This window comes from Nesoenas mayeri (assembly GCF_963082525.1).
Source record: "Nesoenas mayeri genome assembly, chromosome: 11".
NCBI classification, from domain to species: Eukaryota; Metazoa; Chordata; class Aves; order Columbiformes; family Columbidae; genus Nesoenas; species Nesoenas mayeri.
The window spans coordinates 13,421,347-13,449,066 of NC_137563.1; the positions used below are offsets into that span (position 1 = coordinate 13,421,347).

At 44.7% G+C, this 27,720-nt stretch overlaps 1 protein-coding gene across 7 annotated transcripts; it reads left to right on the forward strand.

Moving 5' to 3' along the window:
• Positions 1-3,508: 3,508 nt before the first annotated feature.
• Positions 3,509-27,622, forward strand: TP53BP1 (tumor protein p53 binding protein 1). 7 transcript variants are annotated; one of them, XM_080350937.1, is made up of 26 exons: positions 3,509-3,782; positions 3,862-4,034; positions 4,273-4,343; positions 4,984-5,142; positions 5,596-5,677; positions 6,500-6,645; positions 7,850-7,970; positions 8,299-8,390; positions 9,394-9,596; positions 10,554-11,763; positions 13,881-14,000; positions 14,615-14,851; positions 15,368-15,425; positions 16,568-16,660; positions 17,532-18,027; positions 18,900-19,052; positions 20,350-20,642; positions 20,968-21,144; positions 21,389-21,807; positions 21,930-22,121; positions 22,563-22,766; positions 23,317-23,529; positions 24,150-24,244; positions 25,225-25,424; positions 26,276-26,421; positions 27,500-27,622. In XM_080350937.1, the coding sequence occupies exons 1-26, from the start codon at positions 3,609-3,611 to the stop codon at positions 27,529-27,531; spliced, it is 5,559 nt and encodes a 1,852-aa protein (XP_080207063.1). In that variant the 5' UTR covers positions 3,509-3,608; the 3' UTR covers positions 27,532-27,622. The 7 variants fall into 7 exon arrangements, with proteins under 7 accessions (XP_080207063.1, XP_080207058.1, XP_080207061.1 ...); XM_080350932.1 differs by lacking the exon at positions 27,500-27,622 and adding an exon at positions 27,020-27,339; XM_080350935.1 differs by lacking the exon at positions 27,500-27,622 and adding an exon at positions 27,044-27,339.
• Positions 27,623-27,720: the final 98 nt, after the last annotated feature.

Below are 27,720 nucleotides of genomic sequence, written 5' to 3' on the forward strand. Positions count from 1 at the left end.
TTTTTGTTGCATTCATATGGTGAACAGTTCTTTGTGGTCAGTCTTACACAAATTAAGAATACAGATGCATTGCATCAATGGTACGAGCCTTTTCCTGAGGGCTCCAGCACAGCACTCCATTGCACAGTCATTGGTGACTGATCCCAGTCTCACTGTGCACCTGCTCCTGGAGCACATGGGCTCTGAACACTGGTTAACTGGCCAAATAAACCACAGATCTCATGTGTTTGAACTGAAATTCAACAGCAATGAAAGACGAAGTAAACCAACTTTTAAATGACCACAGAAACATCTGACTACAATAAAGTTTGACAAGAGGTGTCCATAGATAATAGAAGCAGGGTTTAAGAACACAGTAAGTACAAAAATGCTGTTTCACCCTCTGGACTGACTTGGCCATCTGTCCTGCAGGACCGGCACTCTGTGACCTGAGGACACAGTTCTCAGCACCGCTGCTGGAGCAGTCTGTGATTTCACGAGTACAAGAGAAGCAGAGACCTCCGCTTTCATGTCTCAAAAGGTAACACAAGCAAATTCATTGTTTTAATGTATTTATCCTGCAGCACAGCTCACAGTGATGTCTCTAAATCCTGCAGTCATGGGTCCACCTGTACACTATCTTAGCTTTCCTTTAACATTTGATTAAACACAGTGTCAGTTGCCCATACATTACTCTTGGGTCAGTTTAGTGGAACTTTAGGAAGTGTTTTCTCAGCATCCAGAATTTATCCTTCCCCAACAAATGCACTCAGGTGTCAGCAGGGCACCCTCTGAGCCACCGGGTAATTGTTTGTACATTGCTGTGTTCTGAAAAGGATTTAATTTTCAAGCTCTGTGAATGGCCGACAGGCAGTGCTTCCATGTTCCAGACACGTATTGGGTAAAACCTTCAGCCTTCCAAAGTCCAGTAAAAACTGATCATGTACGTGGCATCTGTATCTTTGTCAGACAGAGATCCAGTGGCTATAGAACCTGTATGAATTTCCATGGTACCATGCCAATAAAAGTGAGGTAAAGTACCTGATAAATAAATGCAATGTTCTTATAAGATTTTAAAAGTCTTCAAAAATTATTGTGTGTGTTTTTTTGCTTTCACTTTTTCAATTCTGCTGCTGATTCCCTCTCTTGGCCTGGCTGTCTCTTGCGCTTTCTTCAAAACAGGACTTTTTATCGTAAGTACCAGTGATATGCTTTCTCTGTTTTTTTACTTTGGGTTATAGCTGTTGTGTGATAAGAATATGGATAAAAATATTACCGTTGTGGAGGAGGAGAAGAAAGCTCTATAGCAAGATCTAAATGACCTTGAGGACTCCAAAAATGAAAAGAGGATGAAATTAATATTGCAGAGAGTAAGGTTGTATATGTGCTGACTGAGAATAAGAATTTCTGTTACCAGAGGCACTGCCCACCTGAAAGTGATTAAGGAGGTTGAAGCCCTCAGTGTTTTAGTTGTTCAAAAGCCAACTGACTTTACAGTGTCATAGAGCCATGAAAAAGCCAAGGTTTGACAGTTCCAGGATGGATTAGATGAAGTATTTCCAGCAGAAATCAGAGAGTGCTAATGTCAGCAGGTGGTGCTGGTCTCATCTAGAATTCTGTGTACGGTTCTGGGCACAGACATTGAAGGAAATCAGACCTGAAGAGAGTAGAGAAGCTCCCCAGGGTGAGAGAGGAGAAAGTGAGGTGCAAAGTCTTGAGAAAGGTGCTAGGGAGAAACTATATTACAGATAAAGAAATTCAGGTAAAATATTCCAAATACAAAAAACCAGACAGCCTTCATACCTTCATTCATTGAAAATCTGGTGCTGGACATGTTTTGTTTGAAGGCAAAGGATGCAAAGATTAATTTTGCTCTTCTATCCTGTTTTTTAGACAAAGGTGGCCACATTCCGTTCGTAATTCATTATAGGACTCAGAAAAAAAAGTCAATCTTTAGATCAAAGACTTGTCTACAATAAAGAAAGCACGCTGCTATTTTCATAGCATAAAAAAGGTGGAAAAAAATGAGATTACAAATGTAACACAAAAAATGTGCAGTCAGCTTTAAAACTCACACGCAGCTTCGGCATTTACGGGTTTGAGTACCTGGACTGAGCCCTCAGTGTTGGCCTGCCCAGGTTCATGGAAAAGTGTTGAACTGCAGAAAAATGAGGGTGGAAGGGAATCCTGGAGATGATCCAGTCCAACCTCCTGTTTCAGACCATGCTCAACTGTAGCGGTTTGTTACTACTTTACAAAAAAAAAAAAGTCGTAAATGTTAGAGATTGCATAATCTTCAGAGCTTTATTAGCATTTTTAAACATTTTTGCCTATTCCTGTTTTGTCTTTGATTTAAACCTATTTGCAGTTCACATAAACAAATTTGCAATTGTCCTCTAAATTGTGAATATGAAAAATAAATTATCTGCCGTTGATTTTTTTCTCTGTGAGGACTGTTATGACAGCCAGTTCCCTGGCTGTGTCCTCACCAGACACAGCGCTGTGCGCAGGCCTTGCCAGTGTACGGTACAGCAATGATTCCCTGCACTAACATAATCATACTGTACGTGAGTATAGTGCCTGCTGTCTGCACCTTCTTCTGATTAGTGTGTCAGGTACTGTGATCTCTGATTGCTTTATTTTACAGCCAGAGCCCATCGGCCCCATCTTGAATTTGTGCAGTCAGTTTTTTCCTTTTGCAGAATGTTGTTCTTACCTGCATTGTACTTCGTGCATTTTTCAAACCATTTTAACAAATTTTTCTTCTACTACTTACAGTCTCTCTCAGTTTCAGAGTGCTTGTGGGTTTAATAAGTGTACTCACTTTGTGATCAAGGTGATTAAAGAAAACAGTGAACAGAATAGGAATAGTACGTTGTTGTTTAGACCCTCACTCAACACACTTGTTTAAACACAGAACTGTTGGTGATTACTGTCAGAGGATGGATATTCCACACGTTTTTTACTCCTCTTACTGAGACTTCATCACAGCCATGATTCCCGTGTTCGCTTGTGAGAACCCCATATAGGTACTGCCCCAAGTCTTACAGTAAAGATGTTATTCTCCCACTGTTCTTCTGTCCGTAAAGCCTGTTGCTCTGACATAAGAAATCAATCAATGTTACGTGCCTTGTCTGTACAGATCTGTGTTGGCTGCTAACTCCTTTCCTTGTTATCTTCTGGATACAAACTGGTAATTTGGTTGGTAATTGGTTATCAAAGTTTTGAAGGATTTGAAGGGAATTTCGATAAGGAGTGACCGGCACATTTGCTGCTTCTGGTCTTCAGGTACCTCCTTACCCTCCAGGAATTCTGGAAGGTAACTGTTAATGCTCTGTATTAATACCGTGCCGGGGCTGCTCTGCGTCCCCCGGGTTCCGCCCGCAGGAAGCGGCCCGAGACGGCTCCGGCTCCGGCCCCGCGGGGGCGCTGCCGCTGCGGAGCTGGGGGAGGGGCGGTGTCCCCCGGTAACGGCGCCGGCGCGCGGGGCGGGCCGGTCACGCGCCGCCAATCGGCGCGCGGCAAGATGGCGGCCGCGGGAAGCGTGGCGCCGTGAGGCGGCCGGGCCGGGCCGGGCGGTGCGGGGGCTGCGCCGGGCGTCCCGCCTCCCGCCTCCCGCGGGGCGCTGCATGGAGCGCGGCCTCAGCCAGCTGGACCCCGGCTTCTCGCAGCAGCACACGCCCCGCCTGATCGTGGAGGACTCGCAGCCCGAGAGCGCGGGCGCGGCGGGGGACGCGGAGCAGGCCTGCCTGGGGGTGCTGGCCCACCGGCTGCCGGCGCGGCGCGGCCTGAGCCCTGTGCTGGTGAGCGCCCGGCGCGGAGGCGGCGCGGCCCGGCCCGGCCCGGCCGTGACCTGATGCGGACCGTGCGTCTGTCTTGCAGGAGATCGTCCGCGGGGCTGCCGGCAGCCGGGCAGCCGCGGGGGGCGGCGCGGCTCGGGAGCGACCCGCAGGGAAGGGCCGCGCTGTGCCTGCGGAGCCGATGGAGGGCCCTGCCCGCCCCGACCCCGCGGGCCGCCGCGCTCAGGAGATGCCGCCGCCCAGCGGGGAGAGCAGGTGCGTGGACCGGGCCGCGGGGCCGCTTCCCGGGCCTGGGGGGGCTCTCGCCCTGGGGAACCGCGGTTGGGCGCCGGGGACCGGCTGCGAACACGGGGCGGTGCGGGCAGCGGCCGCGCCCGCCCCGCTGCAGCGCCGGAGCCCGCGGGGGTGGCGCGGCCCGGGCCGGGGCGCTGCTCGGGGCTGGCGGGATGGAGTGTAAACCCCGGAGCGGTGTGAACTGGCCTTTCTCTTGCAGTGCCCTTGCTGAAGCTGGGGGCAGAGCTGAAGGTGATGCTGAGGACCGGGCTGCCTCGCCCTGTGTGGAAGGTAACGGCTCCGTTCCAGGGTTTCTTAGGGCTGTGAATCTGATCAGCTGTCTGTGTAGTTTTGCAGTTCAGCTGCCTCACTTGTCTCACTAGGCGTTGTGTCGGTTATAATGGGTCAGAGACTGGTGCCTTTTTCTGGAAGGTGATCTGTGTGCTTTGGTGTTTGAATAAAATAAAGAAGATGAATTCATATTGTTTTTAACAAGGATCTTGGAGGCAGGGAATGGCTGAGAAGAGACATGGATGCATCATGACCATTAGGAGATGGAGCCTTTTTATGGCAAAGAGCTCCTGGCATAGTGGTTGTTGTCATCAAAGGACTTTCAGGCATGGGCTGTGTTATCAGGATTGTTTTCTCATGACGGAATCCAAATCTGCTGCAGTACCTAATGGTGTTACATAAGACCTTGCTGATTAACACTGGTTTCTGAGTTAATGGCCACTGTCTCAGTTCTATTACTGTATTTTTAATTAGTATAGTTGAGATCAGAGTCTGTTAGTTTATTCAGATTTTCAGCAATGGCTTGAATACTTTTCTTGTTAGAGGGTGTATATTTTGCCATTGTAAAGTGATAGATGGCTCTTTTATTTATTTACTTTTTTTAGGGATATATATGTTAGTTATGGGTATTTGTTGTTAGATACAGGCATGTCACAGCTGCATTTTGAAGCTCTAGAGCTCTCACAGAGCCAGGACTTGGAGAGTGACTTTGTGCCCAATGAAGGAGACACGAGGCACCAGTTTCACCCTGGAGCTGCTGTCCCTGCTTCCAGACTTGTGAAGAATGATACTAAGCATGGTAAGTGAAAATCATGTGAGCTGTCCTTTTGTTGCTCTGTCAGTTCTCTTTGGTTTCTTTAAATTATAGATGTTAAGTTTCTTTGTCAGGAAATACAGTATTAGTAGTTTTCAAAAATGAGTTCACAGCTCATTGGTAGTTGAAAATAATTTTGCCTTCTCTTTCCTTTCTGCTACTTCATTTATTTTCTTGTACCTGTCCAAGTGTTGTCGGTGATTCTTGCATGTCTGCTTCCTAGTTTGTTTCCAGAATATTCAGAAAATCTGATATTGAATTTTCTCCCTGGTGAAAACTTCTTCCTGTCCTTTTTTATTGTTGTTTTTATCATTGATAGATCAAGATTATTTTTTTCATGTACAGCTTGTGAGAGTTACAGAACTACACTTTCTTCTCTTTATATATTAATGCAGATGGCCCAAGTAAGAACTTTTTTTTTTCCCTCTTTCTTGCTAGAACCGTGTGGGGACAGCAGAGAAACCGCCTCCAGTGCAGCAGCACGTGCTGCTGTGGAAGACCAGCCAGAGGAGTCTGAAAGGTAAAACAGTCTCTGTTCTTTGTAGGTCTCTTGCTGACATTCTGGAAGTTATTTTGTGTCTTTTTTTTTTTTTACTAGATTTTTAGGCGTAGGAGAGTTCAGGCGTCAACACAAAAGAGAAAAGTGAAGATGAAGTAGTGATGAGACCTTTTTGCAGTAGTGCTGACTAAGGAGTGTCAGACTCTTACACACAAAGATATCAATAGGTTTATTTTTAAGGGAGATTGCACTGGTTAAAGTATACTAATAATTTTCTTAAATAACTGGAATATATTAAAAGTTATAATTCAGTTTAAGTCACATAAGTGATTTCAGAATAACTTAATTACTGCAGCACAGGCTTTGGCCTCACAAGAGAAACCCAGAGGCTGAGTGGTGGCTATTCCAGGATGCTTTTGAGTATTTACTATTGTAGGTTTTATAGTTTTAATAATTTTTAAATGTGAAACTTCAGTTTGTTGAAAATTCTCTATATATCTTTTATGCCAGACAGAATAATATTTAGCGCATGTTGTATTGTCATATTCTGCCTCAAAATAATATTAAAAAGGAGGTTAAACAAAATTCCTAGAATCCACATTGAACAGAACAGTAGAATGATCTTAATTTCCTTTAAGCATCACTTAGATACGATTCTGAAAATGTAACTTGTCAGGGATGAACATGGTGTTTTGTGAGGAGAGGTCAATCTTCATTTTAATCTTTTTTCTTCCTGTGGTATACACAAATTAACTTCTTTCATCTGTGCCGATACATCATCTGTACAATGTTGCAGTATTACTTCCAGTTTCTCAGGTCAGTGAACGTGTCTTGCTTTTCCAGGGCTCTGCGGGAAGCGGAAGAGCGTATTGAGAAACAAATGCTTGTCTGCAGCCCCACTAAAACTGAGAAATCCCTTGATTCTGACCATGAGGAGCTGGATATCTTGTCAACTCAGGAAGAGATGTTTCCTGAGAATAATGCAACAGGTAACAACAGACAAGCAGAGCCAAAATGTCCATCCCAGAGATCACCATAATCTTCATCCCTACTTGATCTTTTTAGGCATGTAATGTTCTAGAGTGAAGAGTGCTATGAATATTTTTCACATAATTTCTGCTAAAATCAAGGGATGCTGTGCAAATGAAGGGTCATGAGCTCTTTCACTGTACCATGGAGCAATGCCTAAATGCCACTTCTTGTTAGAACAGTTACACTGGCTTGTTAAATACATTTAATTTTCTTTCCGTCTGTGCCCACTGAAGAACAAAACAAAACCCCTTTTACCCTCTTCTGAAAGTGGCAATAATAATACTTTTTGTAGAGACCCACAGTCTGAAGTGTGGATGAACAGTGCAGGCAGATATTGTTGGCTTTCTTATGCTGGGTACCTTTGGCAAAACATTCCACCTTGCTCCTCTGAACTGGCCTTCCTGTTGGGACAGGACAGGCCTCTGCAATCAAAATCTTTGTCCCACGATTTTGGTCAGTCTTATTTGTCACCTAGGTTAATGTTCCTTCCTTGTAAGAGAAGAAATTACATGAAATAGGATGAGGATCAGGTCATCACTGTATGTCTTGCTAGGATTATATATCTGTCTGGTTTTAGTATCTGCAACTGAAAGGCTAATAAAGAAATAGGTTCTTGACAATCCTAATAGTGAAAGGCTTAGAAAATACCATTTCGAAAGCTATTTTTGTCACAGTTTGTCAAGCATGAGCTAAATGAAGGCTCGCTTTATGCCTAATGTTTAGTTTTAATGTGTGCACAACTGTGGCTCTACAAGTATGATCTTGTGTGTGAAGGTTGAGTAGCAGCCCCGGTCACAGTGGGCTCTCAGAAGAAACTTGCCTGAATTTGCATTCTTGTGCTGGATCAATTGTGCTGATACTGTAGCCATTGGGGACTTTTATCTTAAAATTTCCAAGTAGGAAGACTTGTACAGTCTGGCCTGATAAAAGTCTGTTTTGTAGGTACAAACTTATCTTTTCCATCTGAACTGTATTATACTCACATTTCACATCCTGAGCTTTCGTGTGCCGTCCTCCAGCGTTGTGAGAAAATCAGCTTGTCCTTGCCTGCCTGAGAAGTAGCTGTGCAGTAGTGTGAATATCATTCCTCAGAATTTTCTGATCAACTTGGTTATTGGCCACATTTCTAATCCCGTTTCCTTTTGTTCCAAACCGCTGCAGAGAGTGGCTGTGCGATAACCAGGGTGGAAGAGGGAAGTTCTCTAGCGTGCACCCCTGCCCGCAGCCTGCACCTCCTGCAGCTCTCTGGACAGGGATCCCTTGTGCAGGAGAATCATTCAACGTAAGTAAAAAATCCCCACATTATTGCAATAGCTTAATTGCAGTACTGCATTTTCACCACTATTTATTAGAGGACTTGTGCTTGGTTTTAAGCAATCAATGCTTTAACTTTGCACTATGAGGGGGTCATGGCTTTATTTTGTGGTGAAATGAGCTAATGATTCCCATGAGGTCAATGGTCATTTCTCAGGTCTCTTGCTAATGGATGTGTGACACTCTACTTTTATGAGAAGACTCATAACAAGCTGGAGCTACATTTGGGGAGAAGCTAATGCATTTTTGAATGATGTATGGTCGTCTTTTCCTTGTTCCCTTTTCTTGGTCTGCAGTGTCTCTTCAGGCGTAGTTATTTCTCCTCCTGTTGCCTTTGGATCCAGTGCTCTTGTCCCCAGCAGTCCTACTGAGCAGGAGCAAGCAAAAGGTAAAATTTTCTGCTTACTGCTCTGTGGTTGTGTTTCTGTGCTCTCTGGTTTAGTCTGAGCATGCAGCCTTTTCAAAATCTGCTAAAATTATATTTAAAGAATAAAGCAGGACTGAGAACACTGAAAGAGATAGGTGAAAGGAGATCTATATTTTTGACTCGGATGCTGACGTGCTGTCAATATTTCTATAGTCATAGTTAGTACTGTCAGCTCGCTCCCCTTCATTTGAAAGATGGGCAATACTTTGTCTGCAATACAGATTGCTACTTGCAACTGTCTTCCATTCTTAGGGACAAGCCGTGCTGGCTCCAGGCAGATATTTGTACATACTCTTAGGGCAATAGAAAGGACAGAGGAGGACTGCATCCTAACAGTTGTTTTACCTTCACTTGGATGACTCACACGGTATTTTTAAAAGCTTTTGTGTGTTATATGTGTGTATTCTAGAACATCATGCCAAAAGAGGGATTATTCTACGTGATACCTTGGTTCTTAAATGTTTTCTCTAAGCACCTGTTCACCATCACTGGCAAGGTATCCATCCACTCAGACTTTTAGTATAATACAAAATCACAGTTCCTTTCTGTGAGATTCCTCTCACAGAATGTGAAATAGTAATACTTTTAGAATAGATGTTTTGTTAGCTGGGGTCTGAATTTGGTTGCATTTTAATAGAGATGGCAAAGAAAAAAAACTCAGATACATGCTTTCTATAAATTTCAGATACCTTTTTCTAGTTGTAGAAGTTCAAGACCTGTAGCAAAATAGTTAAGTGAGTTCCTAACAAAACACTTTCCCCTCACTTAAAGATATGGATATTTTTGTTGATCTTTTTTTTTTTTTTCTCCAAAAAGAATTCAGCTGGACAGAAGATTTTAGGTTCACCCATAAAAGCCTGAGGAAATTGCATATGCCACTGACGACAAGTCTTTTAATAGAACATTGGAAACTTTAGGGACAGCACAAAACTTTGCTAATGATGTGTATTTTGCTCTTTGAAAGCAGCTGAGCAGATGGATCCCCCTGTCCCCCCAGAGGAAGGAGAGCTGCAGCAGCAGGGGGGGGATGAGCTGGGGGAGACGACCATCCCCTGCCTCCCACCAGCACCGCTGGTCCTGCCACAGGCTTCAACCCCCATGTCCCAGAGCGCCCCAGCCTTCTCTCCTGGATTGTTACCGGTGCCGTCACAGCCGGAGTTCTCTCATGTAAGGGTTCATGTTGATGTCTTTTCCGAGGTTTTTATGCGGGTGTGTGTTGAGTCAGCCTCGGCTTCTGTGCTGAGCTTCCCTGCTAAGCTGGTTCTCATGAGCTTCCCTGTTCCCACAAGTCATGGTTACGTATTGATCATACTGTGTGGTGGTTTATCCTGCAGAGAAAACGTGGAACAGCTTAAGAGGGCATAGTGAATTACTGAATGTATAATTTGATATCTTTTAATCTATGCTAGAAACCTTTTTTGTGCTTTTTTTTTCCTCTCATGAAGCTGTAATAAAGCATTTGTATTCTTCTATAAGGCTAGAATTAATTTACTGCATTTTTCAAATTGCTTATTCTTATTATCTGTTGTTATCTTTGTGCTTTCTCATTCTGGAAGTTATTACTATTCAAAGGGTTTTAACAGACAGTTGGTGGCTTTATAGCTTAAAATTACAAATTTTATCACCTTAAGGCAGAAAATAAAGATTGTGCTAGAGACTCCAATAGTCAAAGCAGGGCCTCTCCTTAGCCAGCAGTGTCATGCTAGCATCATAGATTCCTCTGGAGAATCTTACCAGAGCCCCTGGTTATTTGACTAAAAATAGCTACTAATTTGCCATACTTGCCCAATACTTCATGGTTTGGTAGTGTGAGAGGGGTACCAAGGGTTGTATCTGACTTTGCCACAGAGGTGCTAAAAAGTAATGAGTGGTGATAATTTTTCTTAGCAAGAACAAGGCAATGATGACTCTCATAAATGGGGGGAAAAAAAGTGTTGTGTTGTTTTGTGGTTGTTGGTTGCTGTTCTGTTTTTTGGTTTTTTGGGTTCTTTTTTGTTTTTTAATCTATAGTTTTGTGGTGAGCTTGCTCTGCTCCATAATTCAGTGTAATGCTCTAGGAATAACAAATTAACAGTCCTACTTGGGATGCCCTGATGCTCCATGTCCCGCTTTTTTTTGTTTTAGGATATCTTTGTTCCAACTCAGAGCCCTGAGAAGCAGCATGAAGGAGAAGAAAAAGCTGCTGCTTTAACCCCGTTATGCTTAGCAGGACCTAGAGATGCTTTGTCAAAGATGTCCACAGGTGACTCTGTGTCAGAGCCCTCTGAGTCCTGCCAGCTGGTGCTTTCTGCGAGCGAATGCAGCCAGGCCACAAACCCAACGGTCAGCGCAGGCTCTCTGAGTGAAACCACACAGGTAGAGATCACTCCTGAACACAAGGCCTCGGACTTGAGACTCTGTTCTGTGGAGAATGACAACCTAAAACTCAGGCTGGATGCAGGTGACCAAGATGTCTCTGAAAAAGCAAACAAGGAGGACTTGCAGACTGCAGGGAAGCCTGTGAGGCAGTTAGTTGGTGCAGATGTAGCAGGAGATGGGTCGTTGGCTCCTACAGCTCATCGAGAGATCGAGCATGTTTCTGGAAGTCAAGATGCTGCAGATCAGTCTGCACTGCCTGGGATTCCGCCACACACTCGAGGGAGAGAAGCACAGTCTGGAGATAGTCCATTGGATGAGACTCCTGAACCTGAGGCAGTTCCCGAGACTCAGTGTGAAGAACAAGAAGAAAAACTGCAAGTAAAAGAGAAGCAAATAAATGAAGATGGATCCCTTGCTGATACAACGCTTTCTCAGAGGTTTATTCTTGAAAATGAAGTAGAGTGTCATGAAGATATGGAAGTGGAATTTGCTGATGGTTCTTGTAAAAATAGCAAAAATTTGTCTGATGAAGAATTAGAAAAAATCGAACCAGAAATCCAGGGAAAAGAAACTTCAAAAGATTGTACTTTTGGTACTGGAGAGGCAGAGAGCCCAGATAAACTGTCCCTCAAGGCTGCTTCGGAAACCATGCCACAGCTCAGTGAGGGTCTGTCCAAGCGTCCTGCAGAGGAGTTATTGGAACAGCACAACCATTTGTTTCCAAAGTTGAAGAGAGAGGTTCCATCAGAAGCGATGTGTGCCAAAAATCATCCAGGTTGTTCAGAATTAGGACAGATAATGGTAACAGGGAATCAGCCATCACTTCAAGGGAAAAGGGTTGACATGCTGGTGACTCAGGAGGAGAATGAGGTGCCAAAGGACAGGGGAGACACCGTTAGGACAAGGGATCTGGAGCAGGAAGAGCAGATGCAGGCACAGGAGGAGGCAGCTGCTGAATCTCCCAGTCCCTGCAGTGGTAAGTGGGTTTATGTTGGTAGTTCACAGGTGTTTATTCTGAATAATATCCAGGATAGCTATATGTAATCTGCAGTGTTTCAGGGAGCACTGATCTGGGGTGTGTTGAACAGCATCTCTTCAGAGCAGTGCTGTAAGTGACTGTGTTACAAACATGAAGTGCCTTCACCTTCTTCCCCTTTGTCACAGTCCTGCAGGCAGGGATGGTAAGTCTTGTTCCTCAGACTCTCTCTGTTTTATGACAGAAACACAGGACAGCTTTGAAAACTCAGAATGTTGTGACCTTAACAATGCTCAAGAATTTTTAACTTTTTTTTGTTTCCCAGAAACAGCAACAGTGGAATCTTTGAAAGGAAAGGGTGTGTGGTAGTCTGTACTTTCCCTCTTGTTCTCCTTATTGTTTTTTTTTCTTTTTAAATTTTTTCATCCTCGGAGGAGAATTTTCTTTGTGGGGATGTATAGAGCAGCTTTGAGATAGAAACAAATACAGCAAATTTGTCTTGAGATTATTTTAAAATAGAATGGCTTTTTACTCACATGTAAGCTGTGGCTCTGCAGGTATTGTCCTGATACATTGAAATCCCTTTAACATGCTATGTGGTTATACAAGAAATGTGGGATGCTATATCTGAGTTTTGTGGAACTTTTGCCTCTTAGTTGGCTTTGTTTTCAAACATAGAGTTCTGTACTCCTCAAAAGAGAAAGATAACCATTGAATAGTATGGAACTGCCTGATGAGAAGAAACTCAAGTTACTGAAAAATAGAATGAAGTTATTATCTTACACTATAAGATAAGAATCACAGGTAAATATTGATACCTTATTGAGAAAGTTGCCTTTTTAACATTGCCTCAGGTGTGGCGAGAGTGATGATTCTTAATCTGAAAGACTTCTGGAAGTAAAGTTGTTTCTTGTTTTCTAATGGGGTCCTTTTGATATATCACAGCTAGATATGAATTACCAATGGAGAAGAATATATGTCATCAAGCTTTTGTCATATCTGTTAAATAGTTGTGCTAGTGAGAGCAGAGCTAAGAAAGGGCTTTTTGGAAGAGGCGGCAAAACTTAAATGGAAGACGTGGGGTTCTTTGGGTGGTGGGGTTTGGGGTTTTTTCCCCTCTGTTCTGCATGCACAGAAAACAGTGGCATGCACTCCCGCTGGCCTTCTCAGGAGCTCTTGGTGTGGTGAGAGCCACGGTGTGTGTGCCGTGACTGGTGTGCTGCATGCCATGCAGAGGTGGTGGGTAGGAGAGAACTGGAGCAGAGGGAGCAGCGCTGGAGCGGCTCAGCGCTGCAGGCTGGCTGCCTGGACCAGGGCATCACATGCAGAGACATGGTGGGACGTCCCTGTCCCCTGGCAGAGAAGCAGTGACAGCTCTGCATCCCCCAGCCTGACACAGAGTTGGAGGCTCCTTTGTCCCTTCCATCAGGAGTGCAGTTCTGCGCTGTGCTGGTGGTTGCCGTCTGTGTCGTGCTGGGATGTTCAGCTCTCCCCATGAAAGTGTTACCCAAGCAAATGGAATTTTTTTTTCCTTCAGCATTAGCAAACTTGAGAGAGACAAAGTGGGCCAAAGAAAGACTTGGTCTTTTGATACTGAAAGATGGAAGATGTTATAGGATGGTGGTGGCTACCTGAACTGTATCTGTTGGCCTTCTATCTAAGGCTGTTTGATGATAAAGCATAATTCTGGGTAAGTTTTGGATTATTAATTCAGGCAACATGTAGCTCTGCTAAATCACTTCCGTCCTAACCTTCATTTCTGTTTCTGGCCTCATCTCCCTTTTCTGTGGAAAATCCTGAGCCATTCTGAAAAAAGCTGCATTCTGTAAAGTCCTATTCATTTCTGGATATTTAGTCTCACTTTTGTCTAGCACCTGGAGAAAACTGTGTCAAGTTGATCACAGCCCACATTTTCACCAAGAGATTTTCAACACAAAAGGTGAGGAAGACCAGTCAGAGCAGCTGTCCTGAAACTAGTGACTGTTCAGAGGGTTTTGTACAGGGCAGCACCAGGGTCACGCTTTTCCCAGTTTCCACAGCACAGTGAACCTGTGTTTTTGGTATTTGGACCAAAGGAGTCCCCTAAAATGACTAATCCTGGCGTGCTCTGTCTTTAGGAACCCCGTTTCATTTTCCGGTGCCAAAGGAGGGGGATGTTGTTCAGCCCTTGGCCAGCACAACGCCACCTCTTCTGGGGCAGCTGAAGATGGGACCTCGTAGACACAGCACCCCGATTGGTGAGTTCCACCGAAGGGCTCTGGTCTGCAGTGGAAGCCTCTTTGAAAGCTTTTGATTATTGATGCAAGATCTGATGGGAAAACTCAAACCTATCTTAGCAAAAAACGTTGGTATTCCTTGGGGAGGGTTCATCCCTTTTCCACACCTCCCTTGCTATGTTCTCTCCTGAGTCTCTACTGAAGGTGTTTGCTCCCTGAGTCTGGAGTGGCATGGAACATGTCTTCCTTGCACTCATCTCATTCCCACACACAACTCCATTAAAGAATGCAGAAGACCCCTCTGAGTGGTGAAAGAGCTTAGACTAAGCCAATCTTGTTTCCAGTATTCATCATCCTTTAGCAAGATTTTCTCTGCTGGTATTACAAAACAACACCCTGCCATTGCTGGATGAAAGGAAGCATGTATTTCTGCTTGGGTAACAGTAGAATGTTCTGTTGCAAGCTGAGGATGAAACCTGTGCTACAGAACTTTGAGGCTTCAGAGCTCTAGGACTTTCCACTACTGCAACTATTACTAATAACACATGCAATGGAGCATCTTCAGAACAGAACCTCAGCAGTGTGAATGACAGCAGCTACTTTTTGTTTTCCTTTTTTTGTTTTCCTGTCTTCAGTGGATAATAGCTGCCCAGACAGCACTATAGCGACTAGTGATGTTACAGCAGAGGGCACAATGGGGACCAGCAATGTCACTGTGGAAAGTGCGATGGTATCAGCAGATGTGTCAGGAGTGTGCGAGAAAGGAGACTCTCCGGTGGTTCCTGAGGCTGATGCAAAACTCTCTCTGCGAATGAACCTTGTTACCCCTGTGAACGATGGGAGTGAGGAGTCCCTGCCATTCAGCTTGGAAAGTAAGAGGATGAAACATGCGGGTCCTGCTAGATATCAACCCTAGCTCAAAACCTCTTTGTGGCATTCCCCAAGATAGTCTGAGTGTTTGTAACTTTTCTCATTTTTCTTTTTGGGGAGTGTCACTTAGTTTCTCTGTTTCTGCAATGCTCTGAGCAAGGATGAAGTGACAGGAGATGCCTCTGTTGTGAGGGAAGTTCTTTCCAGCAGACTGAAAATTGTGATGTATAGCGGCAAAGTCACAGGATAGGAACTGAAGTTTGATTATATTGGGAGGGAAAATATTTTAAAAGTAAAATCTGAACAAAAAGGTTTGTCTGTGTTTTAATCAGAACAGTAACATTTTTGCTCTAATAGTCTAAAACATGCAGAAACTTAGGGCCATGCTGAGAAGTTTGGTGGGGAAGCCCAGGCACCCTCTGTCTGTGTTACTCAACCTCTCTCTTCCCTGAGTTTGGGGCACAGGGAAAGGGCAGGAGAGTGACAGGTGACACTGAAATCCTTCCCTCCTGTTTCAGAGCCTGCAGCCAGCGACAGGAAAGATGGATCTTCTGCTGCTGCCGGGGCTGTTGCCAGGTAACTGGGCTTGTTACTGTGCACAGTTAATATGAAGGTCCAGGTAGATCCTTCTGCTTGTTACTAGCAGCAGGTTAAAAAAAAGAAAATGAGACACAGAAGCAGGGAACTCTTTTAACAGTAGCCACAACATTAACTCTTTGGATTTTGCACCAGTCTTTAAGTACATGGGCAAGGTCAGTGCCACACTTGCTCTTTCACTACAGGCTTTGTGCTTCCTACTAATGTCAGCATTTTGCCTCTTTCTGCTTGCAGTCAAAGCAGAAATTCATGTCTTCAGCAGTCTGGAATGCAATATCCACCTCTTAAATTTCAAATACACGGTTTCCTGCTTACTTTCCTCATTGTGCAGTTTTCTGCGAAGAATCGCTTTGGATCTCTGAAAGAGAATTTTGGTTTTGATATGAAGCTGATTGAAAGATAGCCATGTCACCGATACACTGAAATCACAGTTTAACATGTTGACCGAAGCAGAAGTTACTCCCTTGGTCTCTTGATTTATGTGTATCTCTCTTACTTCACATTTAAGGCCTTACTGGATTTTTAGCTGTTGGGGAGTATGGTTTGTATGGTTTGAAGCAGTGAGAAAACTTTGAAATAAGCTCAGAGTCTCTTGTCCCAGGATTGCGTGCGGGATGGAAGTCACGGCTCAGTGCTGAGGAGGGGTGGCAGCTGTTCCTCACTGCTGGAGGATGAGCTGCCTTTGTAGGTACATGTTGAATTTGGTCTCTCAGGGTCTGCTTCATGACTGCCATTCCCAATACTTCGCGGTGTCATGAAAGTCCTGAGAAGTAACCATAAACGTCTGTGTGCCCTGCTGGGTACCGGGGGCAGCAGGTGGTGACAGTCCTGATGCCACTGAGGTTTTCCACACTGCATTTTCTGGAATCGTTACATTGCTCTTGGCTGTTAGGGTGTCTGCAGAAATGACAGAAATGCTTCTGCAATTGCAGTTTGTTTCTTGACTTCTGAGGCTGACCACCGTATTTGTTCTGTGACTGTCTAGGTCAACAAGATCAGTAGCAGTTGTTGCGTTCCCAAGGGGCTGGGGAACTCTTGTTTTGCTGTATAAGGGATTTTCTCACTCCCTGATGCTTTTTTGTTTGTTTGTTTGTTTGTTTGTTTTAAATCTGCACTGCTAGCTCCCAGAAAGCATCATCTGTGTTTAGTCGTGTCTGTGAAGTTCGTCGAGAGGATGAGGCCAGAGGTCATGCTCTTTCCGCTTCTCCATTTAGGTAACTCCTCACAGTCTTTGCCTGCCAGTCCTGGTTGGATTTATATGCACATGTGCATTTTCTACATCAAAGAAATTGCACAAAGTCATTGTCTTTGGGTGACTTAGAAGGTTGGGGACAACAGGGTAAGTATGATAAGTACTGTATGTTTGTACCTCACATGGTCATCAGACTTACCTTTTGACTGAGCAGCGATGCGATTCCAGCTGGCTAATGTGCTTCAGTAAAACCTGGGGCTTGAGAGAACTGAGATCATACTTGCAGCTTTTTAAATGTATTTTCTTTCTCCTCCTTCGAGATCTTCTGAACTACTGTGTTTGTTATTGTTTCTGCTGTTGTCTCTTTTCCAAGTCCATCAATTTTTGCTATCTTTGCTTGCTTTGAAAAGTACTGTCCTGGTGCGTATCTTATGGTGATGAGGGTGCTGGCTGGAGGACCAGCTGTAGAAATATACTTCTTCAGCGTTAGCCGCTCTGTCTTTGGATGAGGCAGTGAGGTCCTGGTCTACGGAGAAACAGTAATCTATATTTCAGGAGCACTGAACAGTTACACTAAAGACAATAATGAATAGGGAGTTGCAGTGCTGGGTGTTGTGCAGACAGAAGGGCGCTGCAGACAGTCACTCTCTAAGCCCAATGTGTGCATCTAGGAAGGCTCAGCATACGGTCCTGTGTAGTACCTGATAGCACTTCTGACTGGGCAGACAAGTTCTAGTGAAAATATTGGGCAGCATTTGTGTTTATGCTCCTGCCTCTTCTTGCTAGGTGTGATTTCCAGTTTCAAGCCAGTAGTGCTTTCAATTGAGTGGCAGCATATTGGTTGTCTTGCTTTTTTAATCAATAATTTTGATCTGTGTATAACTGGTTTGCAGGGGGAATCTGTTTGGTTTTTCTGGCACACAAGAAGGTGCTGAATTACATAAAAATCCCAGTGGTTGGCAGTACCAGCAACACAAGGCAGCTGACGGCGGTGGACACGTCGTGTTTTCTCGGAGGCCACAGCAGGACTGCGATCAACAGCCTGGTGCAGAGGATGAGGAGTCTGTGGAGACCGGTACCCTGAGCACTCAGACAGAGGAAGGGAGAAGAATGCAGAAGAAACTGAGTAAGGCTGTTAAGACTGATGAAAGCCGAGAGAGGAGGGCAAACACCAGGAATAAAGGGATCCAAACTACAGCAGACTGTCTTTTTACCCCAACAACTGTTACAACAGCAACACAAACCTCAGAAGAAACCTGTAGGCAGGTGGAAGTGGGAACCAGTATGTCTGGGCAAAGACCTGGGTGGCAAGATACTGGTGTCCAAACCGACAGTGGGGAGAAGCTCGTGAACGCCTCTGCTGAGGACACGGACTCTCTGCACAGCCAGGTGGGGTAAAGCTGCCTGGATTTAATGTTACTGGTTTAGAATGGTAAGGTGTCCCTTCAGCCAGTACATTCACTAACAGTAGGTTCTCTCTCAAAAAAAGCCAAAAGACTACTGTAAAATGTTAATGTCGCAAGCTTTCCTGTGTCAACTGCACACAGCTGCTAAGGCAGCAATACTTATTGGGCAGCATAACTTTGGGAAGTAAATGTCTCCATATTTATTTTCTGGAAAAATAAGACAAAGTTTGGTTCCTTGTGTTTTTGTTTTGGTTTCTTTTTGTGTCTAGATGTAGTTAATGCTGTAAAAAAAAAAAAACACCACTTTTTGCTGGATGAGGATGGGAGTTGCAGGACATTTTGAGTGAAGAAACGTTCTAACAAGATTAATAACCTTGAATTAGTATTTCAGAAAGTATTGCATACTCTAGGAAAACTCATTGCCTTTCAGTTACAACTTGTATATTGTGAACACAAAGACCAGAAAAATAGTTTTTTCTAAACTTGAGCTAAGAATAGTGTGTCCTCGGGGAAACAGGAGATGAACAGGGCCATAAATATGCAGTGCAACATCAGTGTGATATGTCTGAGTCCACTGAACGAAAGACTATCAGAAGCCGTGCTAAGCAAGTTTGCTTTTTCCTCCTTGCACTGCTGTGATTTCCCTTCCTCTACCCGTTAGCAAGTCAGCAAAATGTGTTCAATTATCCCTTGTTTAGGTTCTCTTGTGTTCTGATTTGTAGAGATGCTGTAAGGTTCCCTACTCCAGTACTTGAATGTGTATGGAGAAACTGTACCACAGAGATGGCTCTGCCCAGAAGTGATTTGCTTTTCTTTGTGGACTGTCTTGGTTTTAATTTGTCCTGTTTATTACAGGGAGAGGAGGAGTTTAACGTTCTTCACCCACCCAAAGGCCGAGTCCAGCATCGCCACACGCGAACTATTCGTGAAGTGCGCACTGTTGTTACGCGGGTTACGACAGATGTTTACTACATAAATGGTGCAGAGGTGGAACGGAAAGTAGTTGAGGTAGGTTCCTCCTTTCAGGGATAAATGTAATGATATGTTTGCTGAAAAATAAAGTTAATTAAATTAAAAGATGATGTGTTGTGGATACAGAAAACGAGTGAACGAGTCAGCCTGGTGTGGTGACGATGCGCAGACATGCAGACCATTAGTGCATGATGAAACCTGGTGCTGTTGTGTTTCACGCTTGTTACGGGATTCTGAAAACACACTGAATTTTTTTTTTTCCTTCCCAAAGAACTGGACGGAAGACTTTATTATGTGTGTCCAACTGTTTTAAAATTTTGGGGATTTTGTCAAAATAGATATCAGAATGGGCAGAAATTCTATTAGTAAGCGAAAATCACTTCTGCCTGTAAAATTGAACTATACGAGGTAGTTTAGCCTGTTTTGTAGCTCAGTGTCATTTTAAACTATAGTCCTGTGGACCAGATTCTATAAGAGGTCTACAAAAAGCAAGTTAAAAACAAACAAAAAACCCGAAGTCTATTGTTAGTACACTTGTGTTGATGTATGTTATTCATTAATTGGAAAATCTTTAGGGAATCTCAAAAGATAGCTGCCAAATGCTGATTTGATGTGCATGGTAATGATATCGTCCTACTGGCAATAAAATGTTACTGCTATTCTATTATAAAAGTATATAACATAAGAGTCTTGTGCTGTGTTGCTATAATGAGAAATGACACAAAAGGATAAATCAGTGCAAAGCTTATACTTTCACACCTGATACTGCACATGAAACTGCTTATTGTAACATTAAAATAGAGAATTAAGTGTCCTGAAATGTGCTTACATAGGTTGTGCAATCACAATCATATAACCATTTCCAGTTTTATCTACCATCATTGGAAATAGCTATTTTGTAGATACATATTTTTATATCCATAAAACTGTAATGGCTCCAGAGGACCAGCTGTCTGAAACTGGTCTTGGACTTTAGTAACCAGAGGCTGCTGGTGTCTCCTGGAAATGTTGTACTCTCAGACTCGCGAAGGGTGGGAACTATTCAAAGCCAGACTAATTTGACACCGACCAAGCTCTGTCCCGTTGACTGGTTTCTTAAAGTGACTTCTCTGTACAGAGCAGCAGTGATTGCCGTGAGAGACACTGTCTGCCGTTGATCTGGCCAGACTCGGATCTGCTGGGCTGTCTTCAGTTTCACTAATGTGCTCTCACGTTGGCTGTGCTTTTCCCTCATGGTTGTAGAGCTTCCATCAAGCAAATGCATCGGAGCTTCCATTGAGCAAATGCGTCACCCTTGACAAACCTTTTATTTTATTTTATTTTTCCTTTCAAGGAAACTGAGGGGCCTGTGGTGGAGTGCCAGGAGTCTGAGACTGACACATCCTCCTCTAGAACTGCAGTGGGCTCCTCACTGACCTCGGGGGACCTCGGTGATGTCAGCTCCTTCTCATCCAAGGCCTCAAGCCTCCACCGCACGTCCAGCGGAGCCAGCAGTGGTCACTCTGCCACGCACAGCAGCAGCAGCAGCTCAGGGCGAGGAAGTGGAGCTGTCAAGGGGAAAGCATGTGGGACAGAACCTGGAGAGTTTGCTTTACCCATTGGCAGAGGCGTCTTAGGAAAATTAAGGTATGTGCAGAGCCTTGGGAAGGGAAGAACAGGTATTTTGCAGAAGTGAACAGTTGGCTTGGGTGGAGTGTGAAGCAGGGTAGACCCTAAACCAGTTCTTTTCTGGGAAGGATCTTGGCTTGACAAACAGAAATAAGGAGGTAGTCCTTGCTTTTGCATCTGTTCTTCCTAAAGAAGTACTTTGTTTCCATGCGAGGCATTATTTTGCGTAAGCTCTTAGCAATGATGAGGCAGACTTCTTGACCAGTATTGATCACAGATAAAATGGGGGGGATCCTAATGGCTGCCTTCTCTTTTCAGAACAATTAACTCATAAATTCTCCAGCCCTAGGAAAGGAGCTGGTCAGCCAGTGTCTCCAGTCCGCGCTAGCCAGTCAGGGGCGCTGCCCTGTGAGGAAGAGGAGGACTCTGTGCCTGGCGCTCGCCAGGGAGGCAGAGCCTCCGGGACACCTCGGGGGCGAGGCAGAAGAGGCCGCCCACCATCTCGAACAGCAGCAACAAGGTACCCTGGAAAAAAGAGACTATAACTTTAGTTTATTGCTAAGAAAGAGAATGGGGAGCTGCTGCTGTCTTCATGTGACAGAAGAAGGAGTACTGATTATTTCAGGAGCTGGGTTTTGGTGATAGCGTGTAGCACCTGCAAGCATCTTGCCCAAGTATTCTTTGTTTAGTAACTGTTTTTCCTGAATTTTCTGTGAGTGCTTTTCTCTTTCTTCCTTCTGGGACTGCTTTTCTCTTTTCTGCAGAGATTCAGCTGGACTGCCAGGTGTGGAGGATCTCTCAACTACACCATCAGCTGAGGAGAAATCATTTACTCATCCAGTTCGCCTGCCAGAGGGAGGGGAGAAATCTGACACTTCTGGCTTCTGTGCCTTACGTAGTGACTCTCCAGAAATCCCATTACAAGTGGTGACTGGTCCCTCAGATGGTGCAGACTCATCCTCTGGGAACAGCTTTGTAGGCCTTAGAGTTGTAGCAAAGTGGTCCTCAAATGGGTACTTCTATTCTGGGATGATTACCCAAGATGTTGGGGCAGGAAAGTACAAGCTGCTCTTTGATGATGGATATGAATGTGATGTGCTAGGAAAAGATATTTTACTCTGTGATCCCATCCCGCTGGAGACGGAGGTGACTGCACTCTCAGAGGACGAGTACTTTAGTGCAGGTAGGAGTGGTGCCTGAGCTCCATGAAGGGTTTTCTGAGTTGCTGAATATGGTGGGAGATGGGTGCTTGTCCAGGAGAACGAGGAGCCAGAGCACAACGGGTGTTACCTGCTGTCTCATCAGGTGTGGTGAAGGGGCACCGCAAGGAGTCTGGAGAGCTGTACTATTGCATTGAGAAGGAAGGCCAGAGGAAGTGGTATAAACGAATGGCTGTTATCCTGTCTCTGGAACAAGGCAATAAGCTCCGGGAGCAGTTTGGGCTGGGTCCTTACGAACCTGTCACCCCTCTGACAAAAGCAGCTGACATCAGTCTGGGTAAGGCAGGTCCTGTGCCTTTGACATGCGTCTAGTTCCTGATACAAATTACTGATGCGTAAATCTGTCGGTATTCAACAATGCTTTTGGTACTTAACTTTGTAGTGGGATCTTTGTTTTGTGTCCTGCTCAGAGACTTAGTGGTGTTATCTGGTTTGTGGAGAGCACTCTGCTTCTAGGACTGCAATGCTTGCTGTGCTCCTCCTCACTTGGTGCACGGCTGCTGTGGTACAAACTCTTCAGCAGCACTGGGAGGAAAAGGGACAGTCAGGGTATGGAAGGAAGATACCCAAGTGAGAGATCTGTTTTCTTGCTTTGCTCTGTCAGAGGGTGGTCATGTGAACCTTCACACTACTGTTCAGTTTAGCCACCTCTGTACAGGGTGGAAGCTTGTGAAGTTCAGTGACAGCCAGTGACTAATCTATGCATACTGTATTACAGATAATCTTGTGGAGGGGAAGCGGAAGCGACGTGGTAACCTTGGTTCTCCCAGCACTTCCAGCAGCAGCACAACTCCCACTCGCAAAGGGCACGAGAGCCCACGCGTCCCACCCGGCACACTGTCTGGAAAAAGGAAACTCGTTGCTTCTGAAGATGAGAGATCCCCAGCTAAACGTGGCCGCAAGTCAGCAACGATAAAGTCTGGTGAGAACCCTTTTTACTGCTCTTAAACTTGCATTCAGCTGGTTTTTTTCTGTAATTGATCTTTCCGCTTCCCATAAGCAAGAAGTAGATGAAATTGCCTGTTTGCCCTGCAGGTTTAGAGACTGATTGTCCCTGGATGCATTCAGCAGCCAGAGACATTTTTAGCATAGTTTGAGTACTTACCTGCCATCTTTTCAGTTGTACCTTTTAGAAATGTTCTGACCTTAATGTTGTGATTTGCTTCTCTCTTATCTGTTTAGTCAGTCCTGAAATGTCTGCCTGTTAAATGGACCCTTCACAGCCGTGGGTGGTGTTTCAGGATAGCCTGGGGAACATTGTCCCATTAGTGACTCAGAGTTTGATTTGAAGATTCTTTGCAAGCAGAAGAGTAAAAGATCCCAACCGATCCTAGTGTAATCCTAACACAATCCTGACTGCCTCCCTCTGTCTCCTCCACTGTAATAACTGAAGTTGAACGTATCCCAGATATTACCCATGGTCTTTGTGCTCAGCCTGACTTGTGAGGCTCACGGTGCATCTGTCTCTGCAGGGGCTGTCAGAGCTGAGGAGTCCGTAAGCACCCATGAAGGTGTAGATGCTGTAGATGCCCCAGTCCTGGAGGACCAGCATGGACCCCTGCCCCACAATAAGACCCTCTTTTTGGGCTATGCCTTTCTCCTCACCATGGCAACACCCAGTGACAAATTGGTCAATCACCAGAAGCCATCAGATGGTCCTGCAGGGAGCAGTGAGGAGGAAGAAGGTGAGGCAAACCTTACCCATTGCATTTCCAAGTGGAATGCTGTGGCTTTAGGAAAAATGCTGGATGCTGTCTGATCAGGCATTCGTGTGAGTGCTTGTTTTACCGTTTTGCTCTTCGATCCTTTGCAGAAAAGACCTAAGACTCAGTCTTTGTTTTAGAGAATTTACAGTCTGAAATGTGGCAAAGATCAATGATGGTCATAGAGCAAGTTAAGAAACATATGAAAACTACTGAGAACTGTGGTTGGTGTCAGAATAGTATGAGAAGGGTGGTTTTGAGAGAGAAAGGATAGTGCTGGAAACACAGTACTTGAAAGCCTGGATGAGTTGCTCCAGATTGCCTTTGCTAGGGTCACGTTTCACGAAATGAGCTGCAGCATGAACAAGTGATAAGGTGCTCACTTGGCTTGTTTGGCCAGTGCTGCGCTTCCCTTTCTGCTGCCCCCCGCCCCTCTTTTTCTTTTTTTTTTTTTGACTCTTTCATGGGTATTTTCTAGATATTCTTGCAAGAAAGGCTAAGATCCATTACTGGAGTGGATAAGGGCTCTGTAGACTTGAGGACCTTATGGACATAAGCAGATAAATTATAGCCAGAAAATGAACTTTCTGTTTCTGATGTAGAATTTTTAGAGATGACTCCGTATGACAAACATTACATAGCACAGCAGCTGCGAGCAGGAGCTGGCTATATCCTGGAAGACTTCAATGAAACCCAGGTAAGGGCTTGCTTACTAATCTAGAATGATAGTCACCGAATAGCTGAGATGGGAAAGAATTTCTGTAGCTGATCTTGTCTACCCCCTGCTGAAGGCAAGGTCAAACAGAGCAGAATGCTTAGGTTCTTGTCCAGTTGGGGTTTGAGTATCCTCAGGGATGGAAACTCCACAGCCACTCTGGACAGCCCCATCCTGTGTTTGACAACTTCCAATTAAAAAAAAAAAAAAAAAAGAAATAAAATGAAATGGAATTTCCTGTATTTCATTTTGTACCTGTTGCTTCATGTCCGCTTAGTAGATAACACTGAGAAGAGTCTGGCTCATGTTCTAGATACTTTCCTATCATCAGGAATATGCATTGATAAGACCACCCAAGCCTTCTCTTCTGGAGCTGAAATAAGCTCAGCTCTCAGTGTCTCCACCACCTGAACAGCCCAGTGGCCCTTGGCTGGGCCTGCCCCAGTGTATCGTGTGTTTGTGCTGCAAACCTGGGCTGGGTGCTGCACTGCAGACGTGCTCTCACCACAGCTCTGTGCCTGGGAACACTTAGAGGCAGAGCTCTTCACTTGCCAGCTTTAGTTGGGTAACTCATCTCATTTAGTGTCACTTTTACTTAGATTTTTGATAGAGAGGGTAAATTATTCTTTGAGCATCTTGCCTGAGGATGCAGAGTCTTCTGTGGTGACCTACTGAGTCTCAAACTAGAAGATGAATCTTGTCCTTTGTCTGAACTGGAAGAGACAGTTATGATACAAAAACTACTAGACAGAGCTTTGCCTGTGAAGTGCATAGCGTGGAATAGGTGATTTTTATAGGTTCTTCTGATTTCAGAATTTACCTAATTCACCTTTCAAATAAGGTGACACTCTGTGAAAGTCAGGGTGTCAGTTGTTTTCTTTAGAGTGTTTAGCAGCAGGATAACTTCTGGGTGTTTTTTCAAGCACTGTCTTCTGTTTACATGTCTTTTTATCTTCCTCAAGTGTAATGCAGCATATCAGTGTCTCTTAATTGCGGACCAGCATTGTCGAACTCGGAAATACTTGCTGTGCCTTGCCAGAGGGATCCCTTGTGTGTCTCATGTCTGGGTCCGTGACAGCTGTCATGCTAACCAGCTTCAAAATTTTCGGAATTACCTCTTGCCAGCTGGTTATAGCCTCCAGGAGCAAAAATTGGTAGAATGGTAAGTGCCAAATAGTCGTGATCTGAGTCCACAGACCAAGGGTTTAATTGGAGACAATTTTTTACATTTGGGAGGCTCTTGAATACTACAAGTACTGGAGGTGTGCTTACTTCTGGTCCCCATGCTTTCCATTTTGTATAGGAGCAGCACTTCCACTTCTTTCCTTGGATTTACAGTCACCTCTAAAGCTGAGGTACATTTGGGTGCCATATACGCAAAAAAGTCTCCTGGGAAGTAAGAAAGATGTCAGTCTCCTCATGAGAAAGATGGAATTCAGGGAAGGCTTCCCACACACTTGTCTGATTTCTGTAATTGCTCAGAAATTACCTGGATAAAGGAGAGCAATACTGCTGCGATTTCCTTTTCCTTTGGTACGTTGTGAGCCAGCTGCTGCATTTTCTGTGGAGTCTAGTCCAGTAGGTCTCTTCTGAGAGAACAGTTGTCAGGTCAGGCTCCTCAGGCAAGGTGAGGGGTAGACAAAAGCAGTTTGTAAATCTTTGTGGGCTCTTGGGCAGGAGCCCAGTGCCTGCACACTCAGCCCTGTCCAAGTGGAGGCATTTTGGATATGCACAGAAAAGGTGATTCAGGATTAAGGAGGAACCTAGCCTAGCTTTGGATTTAGCCTGCTGCACACACACCCCACCAGTTGTCTAGCTTTCTTTTACTATCTATAAACAGAGGATATTTGTTCCAAATATTTCAGGAGGGGTGGTAAGACAGGTCATGGTATACAAGGTATTCAAAGAACCAGTATGAGAGCTAATCAGCTGACTAGAAGTAGATAATGGTCCTCAAAGTCTCAAACTACTGGGTATTCTCAGCAGTCTGCATTTTTCTTCTTTGTTCTACAGGCACCCACGAGAAAACCCATTCTATAACCTGAAGGTTCTCCTGGTGTCAGACCAGCAGCAGAACTTCTTGGATCTGTGGTCTGAAATCCTCATGACGGGGGGAGCAGCATGTGTTAAACAGCATTGCTCAAATGCTCACAACAAAGGTACTCGCTGGCCAGTTTCTCAGGGCTAGTGGTTGGGAATCCCTTGCCCCTGTGGTCTCTAGTATGGTTTGAAACCTTTTAGGATGGCTTACTAGGTTGTATGTAAGCACAAAGGAGGGCACAGTGCAGGCACTAGCTCTGCTTGAATGTAATCGAAGATAACGTCTAGAAAACCTGCTTTCCAGTGGAGATGCTGCAGCCATTCAGGACATGAGCCAGCAGCTTCCAGCCTATGTTGAAAGGGAGGAATAAGCAAGAGTTGCTCCTGGACCTTCTGCAGGCCACTAAAATTGTGCTTCCTTGTCCTCCTGAGCTCATCTGTCCCTCCCACTCCATATGGATGTGGGGCCCAGGACTCACAGCCTGAGGTCTCATGGTTTCTAGTCCTACCTGTGGTGCTGGCTGCTGGTGTTCTGTTCACTTATATCTGGACTAGAGAGAATCTTTTACTTGCAAGGTGCAGTTTTGCTGTAGAGCTTGTCTTGGCTTTTACAAAGAGAATTCACTGGTTAGGAATGAGAGGACGTAAGAGATTCATAGTGGTGAAACACTGATCTGCTGCTGCAGAGAAGATCATTTTTCTTTTTCCACCTGACAGATGCCTGTCTTTCCTCCTGTGCAGATATTGCTTTGGGTGTTTATGACGTGGTGGTGACTGATTTTTCCTGCCCAGCTGGTGTCTTGAAGTGTGCAGAAGCTTTACGGCTGCCTGTTGTCTCGCAAGAGTGGGTGATCCAGAGCCTGATTGCTGGGGAGAGAGTGGGCTACAAGCAGCATCCAAAATACAAACACGACTATGTCCCCAGCTGAACTGAAACTTTGCCCTGCTGTCCCACTATTGTGCAGACTGTGTTTTAATCAGGTTTTAAATGTTTGTGTAATTGGACAGTGTGCATGGATTACTGTATATAGTTTTATCTGCTGGACTTTTATGATGAAATAAACGTTCAATCTCTTGTGGTAGCTGCTGGGACTCATTTATCTAAACTTATTCCAGGGGTGTGCCTCCAGAGGAGGGCAGAGAGAAAAAAATGCTTTCATTTCTGTGAACTGAATAGCACTAATATTCTACTTTCAGAAAGGCTGGCCTCAACACAAAGGCAATTATAAAGGAAGGGAAAAGTGTTCTCAACCAGGAGCCTGTGTTTGTGGAATACCCCGTGACCCAGCTCAGGGCAGCGGCAGCACTTCTGTTTGTTTGTTCTCCAGCTTGCTGTTATTTTCTATGAATTCCATCAAGATGTTGCTAAAGTGACTGGTAAGAATTTCTAGGATGAAGTGCCATTTTGTTATGGCTAC